A 25,338-nucleotide genomic window follows, 5' to 3' on the forward strand; every position below is an offset into this window, starting at 1 on the left:
GCTCAGCAGAAACAAATCTAACTAGTATCCATGAGGACTCAGGTTTGATCCTTGGCCTTGTTCAGCAGGTTAAGGATCCAGTGTTGCCGTGAGCTGTGATGTAGGTTGCAGACTCTATTGGATCTGGTGTTGCTGTGGCTGTGGCATAGGCCGTTGGTTGGAGCTCTGATTTGACCCCTAGCCTGGGAACCTCCATATGCTGCCGGTGTGGCCCTAAAAAGACCAAAAAAACCCCCCCCCAAAAAAATAGAATTCAAGGTTGGAGTAACCAGTCTGACACAGATTCACTTTCCAACTTCCCTCACCCTCCTGATTATTGAGAATAGCAATGCTCTTATTTCAGCCACATAGTTACTCTAATAAAGCATCCAAAGGGTTGGTTTGTTTTGTCTTGAAGTATGTAGTACAGCAGACTTGAAAATTATCCTTAACAGGACCTGGACAGTGGACCAAAAGGAGAAAAAAAAATCCAGTGCTCTATGTACCCAGCTCAAGGACTTCACAAGGGGTATGCAATAAAATGCATGTTAAATGTGGAATTTACTAAAAATAGCTGTATTTATCTAGGACTTTAAAAGAATGAAATGAAATCATTCCTAATTCCGAAATCAGATACAACACTTTTCCTTCGGTCTGTGGCTTTGCAAACCTTAAGGGCCTAAATTAACAATAAAACAATTTCCCAAAGTAATGCCAAACTACGATTTCAGCTGTCCATTTTGAACATGGCTCCTTTCACTAAAATCACTACAAAGAAGTAAGATGAGGCATTCTTGCTGTGGCACAGCAAGTTAAGGATCTGGCACTGCCTCTGGCAGCATGGATTCAATCCCTGGCCCAGTGCAGCGGGTAAAGGATCTTGTGTTGCCACAGCCTTGGCATATATCACAGCTGTGGCTTAGATTCAATCCCCTAGCCAAGGAACTTCCATATGCTATAGGTACAGCCAGAAAAAGAAAATAAAAAGAGATAAATCTCTCTTAGCTTATCCATATTGTCTGTTCCTATTTTTATTTTCTTAATGAGGCTAATAAGAGTAACAGAGAATAGCAGAGCAACAACGAAGGAGTCCCTCACACTTCTACTCAGTTCCTTTTATCTTTTATTGACAAATACACTAATTTTGAAATCTATTTTTATATTTATTTTCTCTTCCCATATTAAATATTATATACTTTTATATATAAACATGTCCTTAATTTGCCAACAACTTGACAGTTGGAGGTAATTTTTAATACATACTGTTAACAGACATTGCTAGATTCAAAGTAATGTGCAATATCGAGTTTTCGAATTTAAATTAAGAGTTAATTTCTAACACGTAGCTTCCAGATATTCAAAGCAGAATTCCAAATCAATTTTGCCAAGCAAAGATTTTCCATTACTCAAAGTTGTGGTATAAAGAGTATAAGGCACTCTGTGTTCTGAGCAAGGGGAAAACTCACTAACTTCCTTCTTTTGTAGCTGTCTTTTGCCATAAATTTATGAGATGCATATTTTTAATCCCCTAAAAATTTTTAGTTCATATGGTGTCTTTTCCAATCAACAAGGGAAAAACAATGAAAAAAGCAATGTAAAAGTTATATAGTTTTCAGAATTGCTATATGATGACTAGAAGGAAAAAAATTTATTCATGGCCTGCAAAAAGAAGAGGTTGAATGCTTTAGACAGTACAACAATAATGTAAGAAAAAAAAACTGTACTTTTTTTCCCCAATTGGAACTTAAATTAATAAATAAGAAATTGAGATTTTTAGTTCAATATTGAACAACAAATTAGAAAAAGAAATGCCTACTATGTAATTTGATTTCAAATTTCAAGGCATAAGTTCCATGATGAAATCAGTTTGACAGACCCTGAGTCTTTAATTATTGAGGTGCACTGTGAATCCCTAAGAGGGAAATAAATAAATAAATAAAGTATGTAGCATTTCCAAACATATTTGTACCTGGAACTCATTACCTATTATTAATATAAATCTATTAATTTCAGCTTTGAGATGGTAGATGGTCCAGCATGGTCCTGATTTATAACTTTATGGAAGAGAAATACATGTTCCTAGCATTATTTCAAGAACAAAAACTTGCTTAAACAGTGCACAGCCAATCAAGTGGAAGAAGTAATCAACATAAAGATGTTTCTTAATCAAATTCTAGTTTCACCATCAATACATTTCTTAGTGTGCAGAAACCAAATTATAGTATATTATCAAAATTGTATGGAAACATGATGAAGCCCAAACTTAATTCCCCAATTCTCAAGGGCATTTGGCCAACCTGTTCCTGGAATAACACTTTTCTCCTAATTCTAGGCAAAGGAAGAGCAAATGATGAACAGATAATGCTGGCGGTGAAAACAGCCAGACTGTAACACTGTCACCCATCAATAGAGAAGTTCTCTTGTTCTCAATGTCTCTGAATGTTATCCACACAGGCATTCCAGGAAAAGACATAAACACTGACAGTTTCCTTTTTTTTTAGTTGTTTCAAATGTTGTATACAATTGTGATTTCATGTAAACAAATTTTTCGCCCTTTTTTTTTTTTTTTTTTTTTTGCGGACAAGCACACTACCTTAGTAAGTCAAAAACACTAGCACTGACAGAAACAGAAACAAATACTATACTGTTTATATCCTGCTTTCAGTTCTCCAAAATTCTTTTAGGACTGTGTATATTATAATCACACTGAAATAAACACAGTCACATAATAAAAATTTTAAGAACTTAACCAAAACATTCAGGTGATGACATCAATTATAAGAGCAGTAAAAATATTAAAGACAGAGTTAAAAATTAGCACAACAGGTCACCTAATTTAAGTAATGACAAAAGTGGTCAACCAAATGTTATTCAGCTTGCCTAAACCTAGATTTAAGGTTTTCTTTTTATAATTTCAAAATATCAGAAAATATATTTTGTAGATTTTATATTGTTCTCTTGTATGTTTTCTATGTCCTTGAAAAACAAATTTCACTATGTAAAATTCTTTTAATGTTTCCAAATTAGTTCATGAAAATGCTTGATTTAATTCAATTATTTTTCATAACATAACCAGTTAGAAGTAAAACTTTGTTTAAAAGAAAACAGGCAGAGTTCCTGTCGTGGCTCAGTGGTTAACAAACCCAACTAGGAACCATGAGGTTGCGGGGTCGATCCCTGGCCTTGCTCAGTAAGTTAAGGATCCGGTGTTGCTGTGAGCTGTGGTGTAGGCTGCAGACGAGGCTTGGATCCCGCACTGCTGTGGCTGTGGTGTAGGCCGGCAGCTACAGCTCCGATTAGACCCCTAGCCTGGGAACCTCCATATGCCACGTGTGTGGCCCTAGAAAAGACCAAAAAAAGAAAAGAAAACAGGCAAAGACATCAAACACAAAAAGATCACTACGAAAAAGGATGTAGTATTATAAAAAGAGGGGAGGCACAGTATTGGTTCCAAATGGGAGGCTATCCCTGTCTGTATTAATTCCCACTACCATATCAGAATGAAAAATACATTTCACTATATTTTCAAACTGATACATTAGAAACATCAGAAATGAGATTCTGTATTTCTTCCAGTTACCAGTCTTAAAACATCATTCATCTTGGACAACTTCTCTTGTCAAGGTGCTGTGGCCTCAATAACTTAGGTTTGCATCTCTGCTTTTCCATCCCTTGGCTGCACCCTAGTCTCAGTCCTCATTTAAAAAAAAAAAAAAAATCCTTCTCTCTTCCTACTTTTTTTGTTCTATTTGCAAACTAGAAAATACCCTAATCATGGCTAACATAAAAATAGCAGCTCCTATTCACTAAATGCCTACTATGTTACAGATATTGTGCAAGGCTTATTTCTAAGTCTCAACAACAATCCTCTATGACAGATATTATTAGCCATATTTTGCAGATGTTTCCACATGAAACTCTGAGATATTAAATACTCTGCCTAGGGTCATACAGGAAACAAGGGGGGGAAAATCAGGATTTGAATCCAGTTCTATTTAACTCTGAAGTCTGTCCACTGCTCTTTTTCTCCAACTAGAAAAGTAGCACATAGCTGAGGCAAAAGTAGCCAAAGCATCCTCAATCTCTCAAGCCCTTGAGGGTGCCCTGAAATCCTCTTTCTTCATCATCACCTTCCCTTGTTATCATCTGGGATTTTGTTTGTTTGTTTTTTGTTTTTGTTTTTAATGGCTGCACCTGCAGAATAGGGAAGTTCCCAAGCTAGGGGTCAAATCAGTTACTGGCCTACACCACAGCCACGGCAACACTGGATCCAAGCCATATCTGTGACCTGTGCTGGAGCTTGCAGCAACACCAGATCCTTAACCCACTGAGGCCAGGGATTGAACCCGCATCCTCAGAGACACTATGTCAGGTTCTTAACCCACTGAGTCACAACAGGAACTCCTATTATCATCTAGTTTAATTGTATCATTTTCTCTGACTTTTTATTGCAGATATTTAACATTTTACATTATTAAAGAGGCTTTTATTAACTAGTACAGATTTTTGACAACATTTACTAACTTATTTTTACTGGAAATGGGAAATGAGTTAAAGGCTACAATCTAAAAGCAAACTTAAACTACAACCCACACGTAAACCAAGAACATCCCTTTAGAATTATATTTGAAGGTAGGGGATGCATGTTGATCTCTCTTTATGATTTTTAAATCTCCTTATGATTTAAAAAGGGTACTATCTAGCAGTTATCAAGTTCTAGTCTCTAAAAGCAATGTCACAGTAGAGGAATAAACAAACCACTACATGCAAGACGAATCCAGCCTGCTGCTGTTTTCGAAAATAAAGTTTCACTGGAACACAGTTATGCTCATCCATTTACATATTGTCTATGGCTGCTTTCTCACTAAAAACAGAGCTGAGTGACTGCAACAGAGATCAGCTGCCCTGCAACACCTAAAATATTTATTCTACGGCCCTTTACAGAAAAAAACTGCCAACTCCTCTACGAGGAAATATAAAACAAATATTTTTATTTTGTGAACTATCATATCTGCTTGGCTATGGGAATTAACATATTTTTATTCCAAAGATCAGCAAGAAGATGACAAAAGCAGAATCCAACAGAATAAAAACAAGTAAAAGGGATCTAAGTAAGTGAGAAATATGGGGAAAATGAAGTATGAATCATATTATTAGCACATATACAAGAAGGTAATGCCTCATTGTTATATTTCGGCACAAACATTGCTTTAAGCTTACTAGCAGATAAAGGAAAGAAGACAGAACCAGCTCCACCTGTTCATTATGTCCAAAAAATAAAATCCTAGTATTTGCTCATGAAAAAAATAACTTCTAGGTTCTCGTATATGGCACCCTGTGGACATAATGAAAAACACCCTCCCCAATACGGTTAGCTGTAGCCAACACAATGGCAAGTTTCGTACGGCTTTGCTATAAGAACTGTTTGTTAAATAAATACTTAGTGTTCGTGAAATAAAATAAAGCACCCATAAGTCCAACCAGAGCCAAAGAAACGTAGGCTAACGTGTCCTTCCCTTATCCAGTTGGATCATGACATAAAATTTAGGTATAGGCCATAACATGACAATTTACAAAGTAATGTATCAGCTCCTGCAGGTGCTTACATGTTGAAACCAGGGGCCTCTTTCTGAGAACATGAAGCAGATCCTATTAAAGACACCTTGGTCTCCTTATTACTCATGAAGTCAAATGAAAGCTTGTATCTAGGATTTTTCATTCAGATATAATGTGCTAGTATCAGCAAAGTTAACTGGACAAAATCAAACATGGAAATAGATATTACAGGTGTATTCACAATTACCATTAAAATGATATTCTACCCAAACTAATACTGAAAGGTTTTACTGTGCTAAAATCATCAAATGAAGCTGGTAGACCAAAAGAGACCTGATCATCTACTCACAAGTCTGGGGAACCTTGAAGCAAGTTTTCCTGATGACTATACAAAGTGACCAGGGCATAATGCAAACCATTCTAATCCCATTACACGGTAAATGAGTCAATTAATTTGGGATCTTTTTCCTTACTACTCCCTCCCTAGCCATGGAATATTTAGGGGCCAATACATATCTTTTACTTCTGCTGTTATAGTGCCTTTTAACACATTGTATCAGGGGAAAAAAGTCTAAATATTACCTTCTGTAGAAGCTGCATCAATCATTACTCTTTGCATGAGTACTGGTTCCAATCCAAAGTCGAAAACTATGGTTTGGCGAAAAGTTCCAAATATTTCTGTGTTAAATGCTATCCCGACTTTATACACGTAATGATCTAATCCATTTTGGGCCATCTTTCCTCCTATCCATTCTTGACAGTTTTCTGGGACTTCTTGTGATACCTGGGTAGTACTATCTCCGGCAGATATTGCAATGATACTAAAATGAGGACGATGAGCATCATAAAGCAATGCTACACGATACAGCATTCTTGCAGGCTACAAGGAAGTTAAAATAATTCATTGAGTACAAGGGGGTGAAAAATCCAGCTGTAATTGGCCTCTTCAATGAAAATACTTCCATAAGGGACTTTTACTTTCCCATGCTTCTAAAACACTATGTTAAAATCACAAATTGTACTCATAAGCCATTTAAGGAAAAAATCAGAATGGTTAAAAAAAACCCTGTTGTTAAAATAATATATTTATGGTGTCAATTATACCTCAATGAAACTGAAATTTTCAAAAAAGCGATATATTTACGCTACATGACTAGCCTCCTGGCTCCTTCTGTGATACATTCGTTTTTCACCATGGCAAGCTATCACCCTGTATCACCATCGCCTCCAACTTTCCATACCCTTGGCCTAAAAAAGTTTTCTCTAGCCTCAAGTAGGAAGTCTTCATAGGAGGGCAATTACCTCTGAAGGTACTGGATTGGGTTCAAGGCCGAAGCTAAATGTTCCCAGATTTTTCATCCCAAGATGCAGATGGTACAGTGGAAGAAACGTCACCAAAAAGTACACAAAACTTTTCCACTGCTTATATTCACAGAAATGTTCTACTTTGCTTCATTCTTAAACTTTGGATATTATAATTCAAGGTGGGAAGCACTGCAGAAGATGTCTCATATTAAAAACCTATTATTACAGAATTTGCGATTTCATCAAATCCAAAATAAAAACACGTTGTCATTGTTTGACTATCTTAGAACTGCCATATTAAACAATTCAATTTTTAAATAGTTAATTATAAGCCATGAACCCCATCCTATGTTTCAAGTTTGGAAGACAACATGTCAAAGAATTCTTCACCAAATAAATAAATATGCAAGTTTCTAAACATCTGCAAAGATTTTATCTCAAAATCTAAAATGTACCTTTCATGATCAAAATACAGAAATACACTTTATCACAATATAGAACCTGCATAAAAATGTACTTAGATTAAAACATTTCCAATGTTCTTTTAACACATGGATTTTAAGGTCCAAAAAAGCTTTAAGAAAACTGAAAAAAAAAAAAATTTCACATTCTTTAATTAGCACAAAATTCATACCTTACAAGTAAGAGCAAAGGTCCATGTCTGGTGGGATTTTTTGGTGTTGACAGTAACGGACAGGTCAGGATTATGCTCTACCTCTACTCCTTCTATGCATTCACTAAGCTGAAAGCAGAGAGCAGTTAATGGCATGTTCTTATTCCTTAAAACACAAACAAAAATTTCTGACATGATAAATAAACGTCAACAGTAAAGATGTTGATGGAACTGTTTGCAAAGCAAGGTATTTTATACATCAATTTTCAGTTATTTTTTTAAACACAAAAAATAATAAAGCTAAAATAAGAGATGTAAGAAAACTAAACAATAACAAATGGCAGTAAAAACTCCCTGAATGAAGACAAATTAATAAAATGCCCGCAAATATCCAAACAAATAGCTTAGTTCTGCTCTTTATTTTAGCAAATGGGTCTACTTTTGCTAATAAAAACACTTCACCAAGAATCAAGTGTTTGATATAGAGGATAGGGAAATAAACCAACACACAGCACGAAATAAAATCAAGACTCAAACAAGGTCACTGTTTAAAACAAACAAACAAACAAAATGGAGTTTATTTTCCTCACCACTTTCTCAGGAGATAATGAATTCATCCACTTTTCTATCAAGGTTTCCATGTAACTGCCTGAGAGCTGTTTATTCTCATTCTGCTGTTTCAATTTTATCAACCGTGAAGCATATCTTTTCTGCCATTCTGCTAGTTCTTCCTGGGAATGTGCTGAAGTACACTGGGCACCATACCTACAGATTCCTTGCTCTAAAAATCTAAGTAGAATAGGAAAGACTGTTTTATCATATACTTTGTTGGACCATTTAAAAGATAAACTTCCAGCATTTTCCTTCTGACTCTTCAATAACAAAAACAAAACTTCACCTCCTGAAAGACCATAATTATCACATCTTGCACAGAGGGGGAAGAGGAGGCTTAGAGAACATTTACAAGAGTTAATCAAAACAGCAACTCCCCAAATTCCCTGACCTCTTTCTCGGGAAGAAGGGGATGCCAAAGCAGATCATGTTCATAACCACCCCCCACCCACAAAAACCGGCACTGCGAAGGTTGCTGCCTTTGTGATAGAACAACAATTCCTCTTAGAGCAGAATTTTTCTAAAGCAACACTGACATCAAGTGGATTAGCTCATCAAACACAGGTAGGCCCTACTTCCCAAAATGACGTGACCTAAAGAAAATTTTCCACACACTGGGAATTTCATTCTGAAAAAAGAAAAAAAAAATGCACTCTGTCACTGAAATTAACACTTCAAGGCTTCTTCTTTTCACCTTCAAACATAACGTCTTTACTCTTTGCTACATTACTATTACCTGTATTTATCAAACTACTGGGCCACTATTAACTTTTGATGTTTAAAATAAACTAAGAATAAAAGTTTTATATCAGAATCACAATTAACTCAATAGATTAAATTCTTCAAAGGGTAAATTCATAAACGTTCCTATTTTAAAGGACATAGCTAATGAGTTCTCAGTGTTTGACTCAGAAAATTCCACTGACAACTCAATGATCAAAGCAGATAAAAGTGCAAAATTTTGATCAGTAATTTTTTTAATTTTAAATATGCTATAAAACAATAGATACAGCCAGTTTTTAAATAATTGAAACATTAAAAAATTACTAAGAGAGCTTATGAGAGAAAAAAATGAAAAGGAAACTATAAGTAGTAAAATGCATAAAAGGGATATTATATTTTTCAAACTGGAAAAATATTGATAATAAGAAATACAAAATGAACCACAGCACAATGTACATTATCAAGTGGTTCACCCTATTTGAAACGATGAATGTGTTTAAAAGCTTTTCTTGGTGGTACACAAAGTACTTGAACTTAAATTATGCTATTTATTAAGTCCTCTTATGCTTCATAAGACACACTCAAAATCATGCCTTTGTTTCTCTGAAGTATATCTTAATGAGACAAATATTTTTCTGTCTTTCTGTTGCTTTGTTTTAAATTAGTTCCCTAAAAAATTGAAAAGTTTGATAGACTCAGAATTCCCGCTGTGACACAGAGGAAATGAATCCAACTAGTATCCATGAGGATGCATGTTCAATCCCTGGCCTCGCTAAGTGGGTCGGGAATCCAGCATGGCCTTGAGCTGTGGTGTAGGCTGCAGACACAGCTCGGATCCTGTGTTGCTATGGCTGTGGTGTAGGCCAGCAGCTATAGCTCTGATTCGACCCCTACCTGGGAACCTCCCTATACCACGGGTGCAGCCCTAAAAAGCAAAAAAAAAAAAAAAAGTTTAATACTCTCACATGGACTATAAATTTTCTCGTATTTCCTTTGCATAGGACTGTGTTCTACCTGTCCTACAACATGATGCCATCAGGATTTTCAAAATGTACTACTTAGTTTCTTATTTCTACTATAAAATCAAATCTGATCTCTTAACTATTCAATCATCCAAACTACATATCAAATCTCCTTCACTATTAAAAGCAATCTAGAGTAATTACATCTAAAAAACCATATTTACGATTTCTTAAAAAAGAACCTTTCTTAATATGACTTCAGTAACTCTTTCCACCTTAATATATAATTATTAAATGTTGAAAGGTTAGCCCTTCAAATAAAAATTACTCAAGTTCTACATAGGATTACATGAAGATAATAGATTTTCTTTTTTTAGAAGTTATTAAAATAATTTAACATTTCTTTATTTTATGCTCTACTTCTGTTTGTATAACTTCAATTTCGATCACCATAATTTAGGTAAATTGCACATAAACAAGAGACCAGCAATTAAACTATCATAATAATCCAACTAGTATTACAAAAGTCTTAATCTACATTTAGACCACTGTCATTTATAATTAAAAGAAGGTTCATCAATATGATTTTGATTTTTATTGTTTAATGATAATGACCATTACGGCTTCTGTTTCAAACTGAAAATAAACCATTTTCTTTAATCATTATACTTCTTCCTTCATATAGTATCTCCTTTAAATCTGAATTACTACTTTTCAAAAAGTGAAGGAAAATTAACTATGCTTTGAATAAAGACATGTCATTGGTTTAAAAAAAAAATTCACGTTACCTTTTACACAAAGTATATTCCTCGCTGCTTGTGATTCCCCTGGGTGGTGGGCGGAAATGCCAACCATTACAAGATCCTAGAGAGTAATGAGGATATAGTCTTATCATTTGAGGCTTGCTGATAATTGTGATATTTTAATGTGTAAGAAATACTATAAATATTATAAACCCTCCAAACACACCGTCATCTACCAATCAAATGAATTAAGTCAATTAGCCATAGAAACTTAGAAGTCACTGAAGAAGCAGTTACACAGCAGCTAAAACAAGGCAATGACCCTGACTCAATCCCAGCAACTGGTGGACATATTTCCAGTTCAGTCTCCTCCCTCACATCTAAAGGGGGGATATGTTGGAATGCTTGTCATTTCTTAAGCATGAGCTATGTCTCTATTAGGAACTACTTCGGGAATGAGAAAATGACGGTATCCTGGAAGGAAACTTTATAAAAACCAATTCCAACACTGCACATGGAGTGAGAAGAAGTTCCACGTTAACATCCACAGTCCTTAGGGTTTGTCTGACACATGCTATGGCATAAAGTCATCCTTTTTTATTACTGAAATAAAGTTCAAAAAGTTGAATTCTGAGATGAGCTAAAAAATAACTTTTGTTTACCTCTGAATACCATGAGGTTTTTTGTTTTCTGTGTGGCTGACAAAATTACCAAACCGTAATGAACATCATTAGGCTAGAAAAGGGCTCTAAGAAGTCAGTATTTGTTTTGTGAGAGCCACTACACGGCAGACATCATTTAGCAAGCACTCAGTGAATGCTGGGCTCCCTTCACCTTCCTCTGGCAACAGAAGAGGAAATCATGCACTTTTTAAGTGTGGCAGAAACAGCTCAGCCTACAGATCAGAACTTCCAGAAGTAATCATTGTACGAGCCTGTAATAATTGTACTAGCCTGTACAATTATTCCAGAAGTAATAATTGTACCAGACAGGAAGAAAAAAGATCTCCCTCTACAGATGGCTAAGAATGAGGCTTAAATTTAGAACTAGGTACATGGAGAAAAGATGAAATAGATGACTTCTGGCGTTACCTCCCACCTCCATTACTCTTATTATTCTAAGAAAGAAATGCTTTCATCCACACTCCTTCTTAAAATGAAGTTTTTATATTCGCTCCTACACCTCCACTAACATGTCCTGTAACTCAGTGAACCTCCTCCCAAAATCAATAAAAAAGCAATGCTCAGAACCACAGCTACCAGAAGGGACACAGTTTAGTACTTACCCTCGTCTATGTCTTCCACATGATATCCAGAAAGGACGTTACTAGTTGCTGTCTGCAATTTTTCAAATGAAAGACATTTTTATAATAAGAAATAACGAGTTGATGCTGACTTAAACTTGGACATTTTCAAGATTTTCTTAAAAAGCTTGAGATCAAATATTTAGAAATATTTAATAGATAATAATATTATAAGTGGTGTTTTTTGCTCTTTGCTCTATGTAAAACTATATTTAAATATGGAAAAGAAGTATTTGTGTGGCCCTCATTAAGGAAACCAACAGAGATTCCTTTCATAAAAATTACACCAGGAGCTAAAGAAGAGAAGTGCAGTCCCCAGTCCTGAACCCCAGGAAGCAGCACCTTCCATTCTTTCAGGTACTTCACTCTCTTCTACCATCTAGAATATGACCGGCTAGTGAGGTGCCTTTCCTCCTGCACCAAGTGCAGCAGCAGCACTTCAGGACCTGGGAGCATATCCCTGCCAAGGCCCCCTCACTCTGGGATGAGCCCCTCTCCCACAAAAGAGCAATGACTGGGGAACCACTCACTCTGCTTTCCTGGTTTTCTTGACTCCTTGAGTGCAGATAAATCCTAAATCTGCCCCTTTGGCTCTAACTTTACACAAAGCTCCATATCCCCACTTTCAACTGAGTACCAGCTCTATTCTACAGCATTTTATATGCTGGATCCTTCTCAGCCGTGTGCAGATCCATTGTCAACAGCCTGCAGCTCTGCCTTTCGGCACTCCTGCGCTTCATAGGATCTGGCGCATAATGAATGAAGGCTCAGTCAATCTGGATGGATGGGTGGATGGATGATCACCCAAGCACTCCAAACACAGTATGTCTAAAATAAAACTCATCAACTTTCCCCCAAATTTCATCTTCCTTCAGTGCTCTTTATCTCAAGTTAATGGAATCATCTTCCCAAGAAAGAGCCAGGCTAAAACCCTGAAAACCATCTTGAACTCTTCCTTTCTGTCCTGTGCTGAGTATTCAAATCTTACCCACCTAGGTCTAGAATGTCATATCTGCTCATACTCTACCCTCACTGCCACTGAGCCAGGTAAGAGCCTCATTACTGCCTGTCTCATCTAGCCCTGAACCAGTTGATGGCCAACTTACTGTACCAAGTCACCTCTGGGTCTTCACTTAGCTGCCTCCACCCTTTCTTTAACCTTGGTTCCTACACTCCAGCCTCTCTGGTTTTCCCGCAGGGTGCTCTGTCTCCTTGCCCTGCCTTGTACTTCCACTTCAGCACTTACTGACCACACACTACCCTGTGGGTACATAAGCTATGTGCATCTTGGCCTGGCCCAGTGAATTGTTCTGCATGGATAATTCAGCTTTCCAAAGCCTACAGAACCTTGAGCAGCACAAGCACTCTGTAAATGGGGAACTGAATCAGAAGGCAGAAGCCTTGTCCCAAGATGAAATTTGCAATGTCTTGTACCATAGGGGAAAAAAAGTGTCCTAAGTGCCAGTAATCTCACTGTAATTTACATGTCACTGATTAAACTGGACCCTTTTCAGGTTGGGCTACATCTAAATCACTATAACACTGTTTCAACGGGAAAATGCCTTCTGATTCTCAAACTACTCCCTAATGTTTTTAAAGATAATACATTCTTTTTGTACAATGAGGACTGAATATAAGATACAGGCTAACAAATAAATCAGGAGTAACTATTCACATTATAAGGACTCTATGCTCACCAAAAAGAAAAAAATCCTTTAAAATTCTATAAGCAAGATCTAAGAGGCATAGTCCTACACTAGCCCTTAAAATATGATTCCAATTACACAGAATTTATAAATACAAGAGCTAAAAATTCACTTCAAGTATGAACTGCCTTTAAAAAATGTGGCAAAATAAAAGTTACCAAATATGCAAGAAAAAAAGGAAAAAGTGTTTTGGTGACAAAGCGTTAAGCATAAACACACATGGTGTATTTCAGGAGTCAGCCTCTACAGCAACCCGCACATGGGCAGCGCGGGCCTGTGCTGACACTGTACTTCTCAGTCTGGTGGGGTCTGGTGAACAGCACATCTCATCAGAAGAGTGGGTAAAAATGTGGAGCTCAAACCTGGGCTGAATATTTGGCCACTGTGGCTTATAAATTGCAGGGTACTGTGTTAGTGTTTTAAAGAAAACAACAACCACAAAAAGAAACACCTCTTTTTATATGCTCAGACCCCAAGACAGAAAGGCAACATCAATTAGCTTATGATCTTCAGTCATTAATAAGACCTTCAGGGAAAGCAGCCAAATTGCACATTGCGAGAATTTCTATAAATTTACAGGAGTTCCCATTGTGGCTCAGTGGTTAACAAATCCGACTAGGAACCATGAGGTTGCGGGTCCGATCCCTGGCCTTGCTCAGTGGGTTAAGGATCCGGCGTTGCTGTGAGCTGTGGTGTAGGTTGCAGATGCGACTCGGATCCCGAGTTGCTGTGGCTCTGGTGTAGGCCGGTGGCTACAGCTCCGATTAGACCCCTAGCCTGGGAACCTCCATATGCTGTGGGAGCAGCCCAAGAAATGGCAAAAAGACAAAAAAAAAATTTTTTTCTATAAATTTACAATCAAACCTACCGATTTGATATATTTTCTGAAGAAGATGTATTGTTTTTGCTCTCATTACTCAGTCTTTAGTTCCATGCCTTTATTCTAATCCACTAGCATTTACAAATAAAACACTAGCTCAGCCCAATCTTTAAATAACAAATTGTTTCTATTTTTAAATATACCAGGTGCAATAATAATAAGGACAACATTGTTTGTTAGCTTTTTCTAGATGGATTTTTTTTTTTTTAATGGTACCAGTTCACTACCAAAAATACTATTTTGGTTAGACAGAAAAGAAATTATATACAAAATTTAAGTCGCATATTCCAAAAGTATAGTCACAAAAGCCAAGGGATATTTGTGACTTCATACCCAACAGGATTATAAATACTAAAAACAAAATTTTATATGTATTTGTGTGTGATTATCAGACATAAAGCTGATAATTCAAATTAAGGTAGTAAGAGAGGAGAATGAGGCCAAAAATCTTAATAAAATGAAAGGTTCATTTTAGGTTCTCATTTTAAAACTCTAAAACATACTATCTGCTTTTACTTCTTAGAAATTAAAAAGACTATATATATACAAGAAGGAAAATGGTTTTGAAGTTAATTAGAACTTACTGATTCTCAGTTAATTCATAAGACAATTTAAGACTAAGAAAAAAAAATTTTTTTTAGGGCCACATCCACAGCATATAGAAGTTCCTGGGCCAGGGACTGAATCCAAGCTGCAGCTGTGACCTACACTGCAGCTGTGGCAAGGCTGGATCTCGGTCTAGTGTGCCGAGGCAGGGATCAAATCCCAACCTCCACAGTGACCCAAGCTGCCGCAGTCAGATTCTTAACCCACTGTACTACAGTGGGAACTCCAAGAAAATAATATCTTTCAAAGCCTATTTAATGGTGACAAAACAAACAGTATCTTTATCCAGCTTTTGTAATTTATGATGATTATCTTCTTTGCTTACTTATGTGTTGGTATGAACTGTGAAACATTTGAAGTGGGAAAGGAATCTACAGGAGGTCAAGGTTTACATGAGAGACTCCATCTCACGCTCCACAAGACCTGTACCTTCTCAACCCTTGGCTCTGCTTAAGTGTCTCGTCCCGTCACCAACCATTCCAGGTTCTTCTTCCATCATAGGAAGCATATTCTGTTCCCTCATACCACTTACCTCAATGTGAATTATACCTGTAGTTGTTTAATTCACTCATTTATTTACTGTCTATCTCCTCGCTGAGACTTTAACCTCCCAGAGGACAAGGACCCTGGGTGTCTTGTTATATCCCTGGCAACAAATACCTAGTACATGGTAGGTGCCAATTTTTAATAAGCCAAACAATCACTTTACATGGACTTCTATTTATCATAAAAGCTGACAAAAATGGCCATTTTTAAAATGAGACATGTAGGAATTCCCATTTCAGCTCAGCAGGTTAACCCAACTAGTATCCATGAGGATGTGGGTTCGATCCCTGGCCTCGCTCAGTGGGTTAAAGGATCCAGTGTTGCCGTGAGCTGTGGTGTAAGTCACAGAGGTGGCTCGGATCTGGCATTGCTTTGGCTGTGGTGTAGGCCGGCAGCTGCAGCTCCAATTTGACCCCTTGCCTAGAAACTTCCATATGCTGCATGCATGGCCCTAAAAAGGAAAAAAATAAAATGAGACATGTAAATAAAAATACTTTTAATATGCCTGTATGAGGAATAGAAATTGAAGCTTACGAAGCCATGGGCCCTCTACATGCCACTACTGCCCTTGGCCTTCAAGTGCTTCTCCAGATCACATTTTCATTCACCATTTACCCTGATCCACATTATCCATCACCTAAAATCAATCCCTAAAAAATAGTGCTTAAATCACTGACTTCATTTAGTTGCTTAAAAACACAGAAGACTTGGAGTTCCCCTTGCGGCTCAGTGGTAATGAACACAACTAGTATATATGAGGACGTGGGTTCAATCCCTGGCCCTGCTCATGGGTTAAGGATCCAGCGTTGCCATTAAGCTGTGGTGTAGGTCCAAGACATGGCTCAGATCTGGTGTGGCTATGGCTGTGGTATAAACTGGCAGCTGCAGCTCTGATTTGACCCCAGCCTTGGAACCTCCATATGCCCAAAAAACAGAAGGCTTGAGGATTATCCCACTTTTAATGACAGTGAGCCAGATGTAGTTAAAAACTAAAATTTCCCAAACCTGGAGTTCCCGTCGTGGCGCAGTGGTTAACGAATCCGACTAGGAACCATGAGGTTGCGGGTTCAGTCCCTGCCCTTGCTCAGTAGGTTAACGATCCGGCGTTGCCATGAGCTGTGGTGTAGGTTGCAGACGCAGCTCGGATCCCGCGTTGCTGTGGCTCTGGCGTAGGCCGTGGCTACAGCTCCGATTCATCCCCTAGCCTGGGAACCTCCATATGCCACGGGAGCGGCCCAAGAAATAGCAACAACAACAACAATAACAACAACAACAAAAAGACAGAAAAAAAAAAATTTCCCAAACCTCTTTCCATGTATTGGCCAGAGACAGCTAACAAGAATTAGGGACAGAACAGAAGACCTGGGACGCACAGGCACCTTGAGAGGAAGCAAAGTTCTGAAGATGGGACCAAGCTGGGTGACAGGAAGTCCCAAGGTTCCAATACCCCACCTTTAAAGCCTTGCTGATGGCCACTGATTTTTCCAAAGTTAAACACAGAACACTTACTAGCCAGACTGAGTTAAACTCTTCCTAAAGAGATCCACTGAAATAGTCTTACCTCTGTTTCTGTGAGAAGTGTTTTTAGTCTTGTCAAATCTTTTGTTACCATCCCATTCTGAAAAGGCAAATGAAAAAGGAAAAAACCAAGCAGTATATTAGTTATTTCCCGTAGGGACTTTCTCAGCTGTTTCTAAGGTTTATCTGTTAAAAAACATATATATATCAATGCTATCCTCATCTCCCATCCCATTATCACTACCATTAGAGGTGATAATACCATCTAAGTGGCAAGTTAAAAAGATGAACAGGACAAAATACATGGTGTGCCCTAAAACACTATCGTCATCTTGCATAAATTAATTTAATAAAATATTCACAATGGATGTCACTGAAGAGCAAGATAGGAGAAGTGAAGAGACAAATTAAAATAAAATAAACCTTTTTTTAACTTCTCTTTCCTAAAACTAATAGGCTATATTTGTAAAATGGTGAATTCAGTTACTCATGACTCAGATTCACAATGATCAAACTGCTTAAAGATGGCTCGTTACTAAAGCTGTTAAAGGAAAATATATAAAACAGTCACTCTTCTGAAATTCAAATTTCACTTGAGATTTGAAAGCAAATTGCTCCTTCCTAATTTTAAATATAGAAACTCAACAGGTAAAAATGTATAATATGCTTAACCTATATGGAAAAGTTCCTTAAGGATAGAATTACCTAAATAAAGAAGAGATATACAACTAAAGAGCTATATACTTTTGCTGTATTAATAATACCTTCTAGCTTTTATATTCATTTTTTAATTTGGTGAAATAAAGAAATGCTGTTAAACCAACTAAACAATTCACTATCCAATAATTCCATAGAAAATAACTAAATTACCCTCTGAGATGGACTGTTACATTACACTCAGCAACGCTCAAAGTACTTTCCTAACTTGCTTTTCTTTTTTTTTACCAAATATGTATTTATTTGCAGTGAAAACACAACTTTGCTCCGGCTTTCCACAATTTATGTTAATTCAGAAGAATACAGAGAATTCATACATATATTTTCTTCTTTCACTGTTTTTATTATGATTCCTGAAAATTATCAGCAAATTTTATAACAGTTACCAACTGGTAAAAAAAAAAAAAGTTATATCTCTTTCTTTCCTTCCAATTTCTATAGACTGCCAACTCTAATGTTAAAAAAAAAAAGCAGTCTTTCAATGATCTCATTCAAAAACAAAAACTCTAGAAAATTAACTACACACAAAAATTTATCCCAAAGTCTGAAAAGAATTAGACAGCTCCATCAGAACAGTCATAAATATTAACTTACAAATATAACATCTTCAAAAACAAAAGTATTACTTAGTTTAGGTAAGTATAAACATTTCATAAAATAAATGGTTGAATTTAGGAACTCTGTAAGATCATATACCCACAGGAGTATTTTAAAATATCTGAAAGTCAAAAATATTTCCATGTTCTGTTAAATAATATCTTTAAAGAAAATCATTTAGTTATTCTATACTTTCAAAGGTTTTTAAAAAGTATCTCCAATTCTTACATGTATTATCACAAACTACAAGAATCCAATGATTAAACATCAGCTTGTTGAAGAGAAATAAGTATCTCAAGACACTTGTAAACTTTGATTTCTGACAGGAGAATGTAGAGGAACCCAGGTAATACATGTAAGGAGTTGAATGGATGAATCCATTTTGTGGACATTCAAATTTAGAACTCAAGCATTGAGAACTATGCCTAGATACTCATGTTGCAACAGAACAAAGTGTGGGGGAAAAAATGTATACATGTAAGGATAACTTGATCCCCTTTCTGTACAGTGGGAAAATAAAATTAAAAAAAAAAAATTTAGAACTCAGCAACATACCAGGGACTCTCCTGTCAGGGACTTGGCAAGAATGCTGGATACAGGTTGAAGCTTCCCTTTAAGCTGCATGCAGCAAAGCACCGCCTGGAAGGCACCATCTCCCTTGGCCAGTCCTTCTCCCAACACTGTCATGAAAGAATAGCCATCATTAACCACATGACATTCAATACACATTGTTCTCAATTTGATCATTAGCACACTATCAAAAGTATGACTTCTCTTATGCTAAAAGAATAACTATAAGCACTAGAGGAAACCAGTGATGTTTCAGTTCTGTCCAAGACATGCATAAAGACAAGAAAAAACATGGGCAATCAACAAATCTAACCCTCTACAGCCTACAGCCCGGTAGGATCACACCAAAATCATGAGAACTCATCTTAAAAGTTCTCCAGTGAAAATACTGATCAACCTATGATTTCTGGGTAAATGAGGGCTTTCAAACTGTAGAGATGCTTGCTGAATAAAGTTCTCCTCACATTTTAATATTCTTAAACAATTAAGAATTGGCTTTTACAAGAAACACATGAAAAGATGTTCAACATCACTCATTCTTAGAGAGGTGCAAATCAAAACCACTCTGAGGTACCACCTTACACCAGCCAGAATGGCCATCATCCAAAAGTCTACAAACACTAAGTGCTGGAGAGGATGTGGAGAAAAAGGAACACTAACTAGTACACTGTTGGTGGGATTGTAAATTGGTGCAACCACTGTGGAAAGCAGTATGGAGATTCCTCAGAAAACTAAACATAGAACTACCATTTGATCCAGCAATCCCACTCCTGGGCATCTACCCAGAGAAAACCATGACTCTCAAAGAAACATGTACTCTGATGTTCACTGCAGCACTATCTGCAAGAGCCAAGACATGGAAACAACCTAAATGTCCATCGACAGAGGAGTGGCTCAAGAAGTTGTGATACATATACACAATGGAATGTTACTCAGCCATTAAAAAGAACGAAATACCAGCATTTTTTGCAACGTGGATGGACCTAGAAACTATCACGCTAAGTGAAGTCAGCCATACAATGAGACACCAATATCAAATGCTTTCAGTGACATGTGGAATCTGAAAAAAGGACAGACTGAACTTCTTTGCAGAGCAGTTGCTGACTCACAGACATTGAAAAACTTATGGTCTCCGGAGGAGACAGTTTGGGGGGTGGGGGGATGTGCCTGGGCCGTGGGATGGAAATCCTGTGAAATCAAATTGTTATGATCATTATACAACTACAGATGTGATAAATTCATTTGAGTAATTAAAAAAAAAAAAAAAACCTGAGGGGGAAAAAAAAAAGAATTGGCTTTTATCGGAATTCCCGTCGTGGCTCAGTGGTAAAAATCCTGACTAGTATCCATGAGGATGCGGGCTCAATCCCTGCACTTGCTCAATGGGTTAAGGATCTGACACTGCCTTGAGCGGTGGTGTAAGTCACAGATGCAGCTCAGATCCTGTGTTGCTGTGGCTGTGGAGATGTCTGGCAGCTATAGCTCTGGTCTGACCCCTAGCCTGGGAACTTCCATATGCCACAGGTACAGCCCTAAAAAGAAAAAAAATAAGGAATTAGGTTTTATCAAAACCAGCAAGATTAACTAAGAACCCAATTGTCAAATGGCCAGAGAAAATGTTACCCAAATTGTTTGCAAGGGTTTACAGATTTAATTTAATACAATCACAAGGAGCACACGGTTGTAACAATACAGAATATATTCATTTTTATGTCATGTCATATGAGATGACTTCTCACAACTGCTAATGGTTCAATCAATAAAACAATCTATATCCTTCTTTTTATTGCTAAGTCCAAGAATCAACTTTAGTTTACACACACTTCAGCTTCCTTTGCAAGAAAATAATTTGGAAAGAAATATTTTGGAAATTACATTTTTTTCTAAATATTTTCAAGGAAATGTTTAAGTATCAATATAATATACTGCATTTAAAGTCTATGGGATCTGTTCATAATATACTGATCTGGGTTGTACTGAAGATATCCATTTGTGTATGGTTCAATTTTTTTTTTTTTTTTTGGCCACACCCATGGCACGTAGAAGTTCCAGAACTGGGGATGGAATCCGGGTCAGAGCAGCAACCCAAGCCACAGCAGGGACAATCCCAGTCCTTAACCCACTGAGCCGCAAGGAAACTCCCTGGTTCAACTTTAGTAACACAACAAAACAACACGAATAAAATCCTATACAGAAGTTTACCATAAACTCACCACTCAACCAGAAAACTGTTTTCACTTACGCATGTTCTCTTCAAATTTTGATCAATATTTACAGAATTTTTACATGATTATAGCAGATGTAAATATAACAGTTTGCATTCAGCTTTACCTCCCCTTGACACATTCAATATTTCCCATGACATTACAGCATTTATATTGATCATATTATTAGCTACAATGTTCCACGGAGTAGATACAACAATTTATTTAACTTGTCCCTTGATCCAAAACAGCTCCAATTTTTAACTATTAAAAAGAACATTGCAATAAGTACCTACTTTATATACACTTTATTAAATCAGATTACTCAACTGAAAGTTGCAGTCTCTGTATTCAAGGTTTTATTCAATTGCTCTCAGTTTAGACTATTGTGTTGTCATACGTCCATGTTACAGATCACTCATGCCCTCAACTGACAATTCCAATACACAAATAACTCCAAAGAAGTATCCTTAAGAAGGTCTTGAGCATCTTAGAAAATTCCACAGTAAGCCCACATCTCCCTCAGATCTTAGTATTCCTAAAACTATTCAAATATGACCGTTGGCAAGTCATTTTATCTCTCTGGCCCTCAGTGTGGTGATCGGTAAAACTGAAACATGTAAAAATGTGTTGCAAGGATCAAATGATGAAATGCAAGTGAAATGCTTTGAAGAATAATGACAGTCCTACCAAGGTCTGGATCATTCACATTTGCTAAGCCTGTGTCCTCCCTTGTAAAAGGGAGGCGACAGTAGCGACCTAACAAGGCTGTGCTAAAGATCGTGTGAATTATATAAAGTGTCTAGCACAGTCTCCTCTTTAAGGTTCCCTAGATGTCACCTTCCCTCTAAAAATTATAAAACTGTATTGAAAACTGAAGAACTAGGAACTAGGATATTAAGAAACTAGTTGTCACGAGCTGAAGAATGTTTTGGGGAAATCTAGGAATATTTCAATCTCAGACAATCATATCATGTTTAAAAAGTATTAAATGACATGATATTTTACACTTTCCAAAGATCTTTGGTTTTGTAGAATGTACTTGCTAAATTTTATTTTGTAAAAGTTCTTCCACTACATTGATGTTTGACTCACTATTTGTCAAAATTATGTTTCCCTTTCCTCTCTCTAAACATTTTAGACAAGAAGCACTACTGAGGGACTTTCTTCCAAGTGTTGTCTTTAAATCCAATTTGGCTTCTGTCTTAAAGATCCCATGTGAAGAACTATGGCAAAGAAATAGTCAACTAAGCTATCCTGCCATTGTGTCATATAATAAAATCAAACTGCAATGCTGCCAATCTGCTCCCGTATTATCTTAACATCTTGAAAAAGCCTGAAAGAAAACCAAGTATGGCCAAGAGTATTATTAAATTTGCTTTAGCTATAGTAACTGAACTTGCCAAAAGAAGTGACATTAAAATATAATCTAACCTTAAACAAGGGTAAAAAAATTAAAATTCTTTAGAAATAAATTCTCTTCCCACCAACTATCTGTGAAAGTCCACAGTAAGCACACAACTCCTTCCTGTCCCGAGAGTTACAAATGAGGAAATCTGAACACGTTAGTTATGTTGCTTAAGTCCAGTCTCTATCCCTTCTCATTCTTAAGTTTTTGTAAGATTTTCTAACACTTGAAAATATCTTACTTGGAATGTTTTGAACCAGAAAATAAGTAATATTAAAGGAGTATTCATTCAACTGTTCCAACAAAAATAGCCTCTGTAAGGGTTTGATAGCCCCTGGCCATCAAAAGGAGAGGATCAATGATTAAAATGTAATTCCCTTTGCCTGTAAAGAATTAACTACAACGAGAAAGATAATTTAAAACAAGCTTAGCAAAATGACTTAAAGACATAACACCATTAAACCCCTAGAAGAGATCATAGGTGAAACATTCTCTAACGGAAATCAAACCAATGTTTTCTTAGGTCAGTCTCCCAAGGCAATAGAAATAAAAGCAAAAATAAACAAAATAGGACCTAATCAAACTTACAAGCTTTTACACAGCAAATGAAACAAAACAAAAAGACAACCTATAGGATGGGCGAAAATACTTGCAAAAAATGCAACCAACACTTAATTTCCAAAATATACAAACAGCTCACACAACTCAACAACAAAAAGACAAACGACCTGGGAGTTCCCTAGTGGTTAAGTATCTGGCAGCTGTCACTGTGGTGGCTCATCACTGCTGTGGCTCAGGTTTGATCCCTGGCTCTGGAATTTCTGCATGCCGCAGATACAGCCAAAAACTTTTTTTTTTTTTTTAAGTCTACAAATAGCAAATGTTGGAGAGGGTATGAAAAAAAGGGACCCCCTCCTACTCTGCTGGTGGGAATATAAGTTGGTGCAGCTAGTGTGGGAAACATTATGGAGGTTCCTCAAAAAACTAAAAATAGAATTAGCATATGAGCCAGTAATCCCACTCCTAGGCATATATCCAGACAAAACTATAATTCAAAAAGATAACATGCACTCCGATGATTATAGCAGCACTATTCACAACAGCTAGGACAAGGACACAACCTAAATGTCCATCAATCGGTAAATGGATAAAGAAGATGTGGTACATATACACAACCGAATACTACTCAGTCTTTAAAAAGAACAAACTAATGCCATTTGCAGAAACATGGATGGAACTAGAGATTATCATACTAAGCAAGGTAAGTCAGAAAGAGAAAGACAAATACCACATGGTATCACCTATATGTGGAATCTAAAACACGACACAGAAGTTCCCGGGTGGTCTAGCAGTTAAGGATCTGGCGTTGTCAATGCTGTGGCTCAGGTCACTGCTATGGTATAAATTTGATTCCTGGCCCAGGAATTTCCGCATCCTGTAGGAGTTACCCCCCAAAAATTTTTTAAATAAAATATGACACAAATGAACCTATATATAAAATAAAAATAGACTCACAGACAGAGAGAACAAACTTGTGGTTGCTAAGGAGGGATGGGGGTGGGCGAGGGATGGAGTGGGAGTTTAGGATTAGCAGATGCAATACATAGAATGGATAAAAAACAAGGTCCTACTGTATAACACAGGGAACAATATCAATATTCTGTAATAAACCACAAATTGAAAGGAATAAAAAAAATGCTTATGTATGTGTATGCAATAAACTTTAAAGCTGAGATTCTTATTGTATATCTTTGGAAGCACACTTTCCTTCAACTACAGTTCAATGTTAAGATTCCTGGACTCCTTCCTTCTGGATATTTTCATACTACAGAAACACAGGTCATTTCTCATGGTTTATTTTCATGTTTCAGCTTAAATTTTAAAGCTAATTCAATGAATATACCCCAACTTCCTCATTACTATACACATATAAAATAATTATACATGGTAAAAGGTTGACAACACAATTGAGCATCTGAAACATGGTTCCCCAGAATATCCTAAAAGATTTTATCTCCTCTATAGGCTTAAATAAACTTTTTGCTGAAGGCACTGCTAAAATGGTATTTGCAAAAGTAGCCAGTCGTACACTGCATGTGCATTAGAGAGAGAGGAAGGGAGAGAGAGAATATGCCGCTTGCAGAGTCTTCAACCTCCTCTTTATAAAGAATCTTAATTTCCAAGATGCATTTGCTATTTACAGGAAAGGTAACCTCTGTTAATTGTTCAAAAACTGAAAGAAATATTCTCTAATTAAAAAAAATTAATTGTATTTTTTAATCTTAAAACTTTTTTTACCACCTTCATTTCAATTTCAGGAGTCAACATCTCGCCATGACGTTGTAAGCACTCAGAGGAAATCCTCACTGTGGAAAATCCTCCGCTAAGGCATTTCCTTACTTCATTGTTCCCATGGCTGATTTGCTTACTACTTATTTAAAAAATAATCTGCTTACTGAGAAAAACACTTTGCTGCACTTCTATTTTCGTTGCCCTATGGAGAAGGCTGTGCTTTCAGGTGTTCACAATAATCATAACTTGAGTTCTCCCATTTGGTATAGTTTTTATTGAGATTTTACAAGACAAGGTACTACTCATTTTAAATCTTCTTGTTTTTAATTTTAGGGCTGCACCCGCTGCATATGGAGGTTCCCAGGCTAGGGGCTGAATCGGAGCTGTAGCTGCCGGCCTACATCACAACCACAGCAATGCTGGATTCAAGCTGCAACTGTAACCTACACCACATCTCACAGCAATACCAGATTCTTAACCCACTGAGCAAGGCCAGGC

At 36.8% G+C, this 25,338-nt stretch overlaps 1 protein-coding gene across 5 annotated transcripts in view; it reads right to left on the reverse strand.

Moving 5' to 3' along the window:
• HELZ (helicase with zinc finger) overlaps positions 1-25,338 on the reverse strand; it is a 160,226-nt gene that overhangs the window by 99,065 nt on the left and 35,823 nt on the right. For 4 of the 5 annotated variants that reach the window (XM_047759040.1, XM_047759041.1, XM_047759043.1 and 1 more), the window contains 7 exons: positions 18,922-19,046; positions 17,096-17,152; positions 11,779-11,830; positions 10,539-10,614; positions 8,044-8,242; positions 7,475-7,582; positions 6,118-6,415 (listed from right to left, as the gene is read on the reverse strand). In XM_047759040.1, coding sequence (XP_047614996.1) covers positions 6,118-6,415; positions 7,475-7,582; positions 8,044-8,242; positions 10,539-10,614; positions 11,779-11,830; positions 17,096-17,152; positions 18,922-19,046 — 915 coding nt within the window. Of the gene's footprint in view, positions 1-6,117; positions 6,416-6,837; positions 7,030-7,474; positions 7,583-8,043; positions 8,243-10,538; positions 10,615-11,778; positions 11,831-17,095; positions 17,153-18,921; positions 19,047-25,338 lie in introns of those variants that run through there. The other variant, XM_047759045.1, reaches the window with a different exon arrangement.

The sequence above is a fragment of the Phacochoerus africanus genome, chromosome 14 (assembly GCF_016906955.1).
Source record: "Phacochoerus africanus isolate WHEZ1 chromosome 14, ROS_Pafr_v1, whole genome shotgun sequence".
In the NCBI taxonomy this organism is placed as follows: domain Eukaryota; kingdom Metazoa; phylum Chordata; class Mammalia; order Artiodactyla; family Suidae; genus Phacochoerus; species Phacochoerus africanus.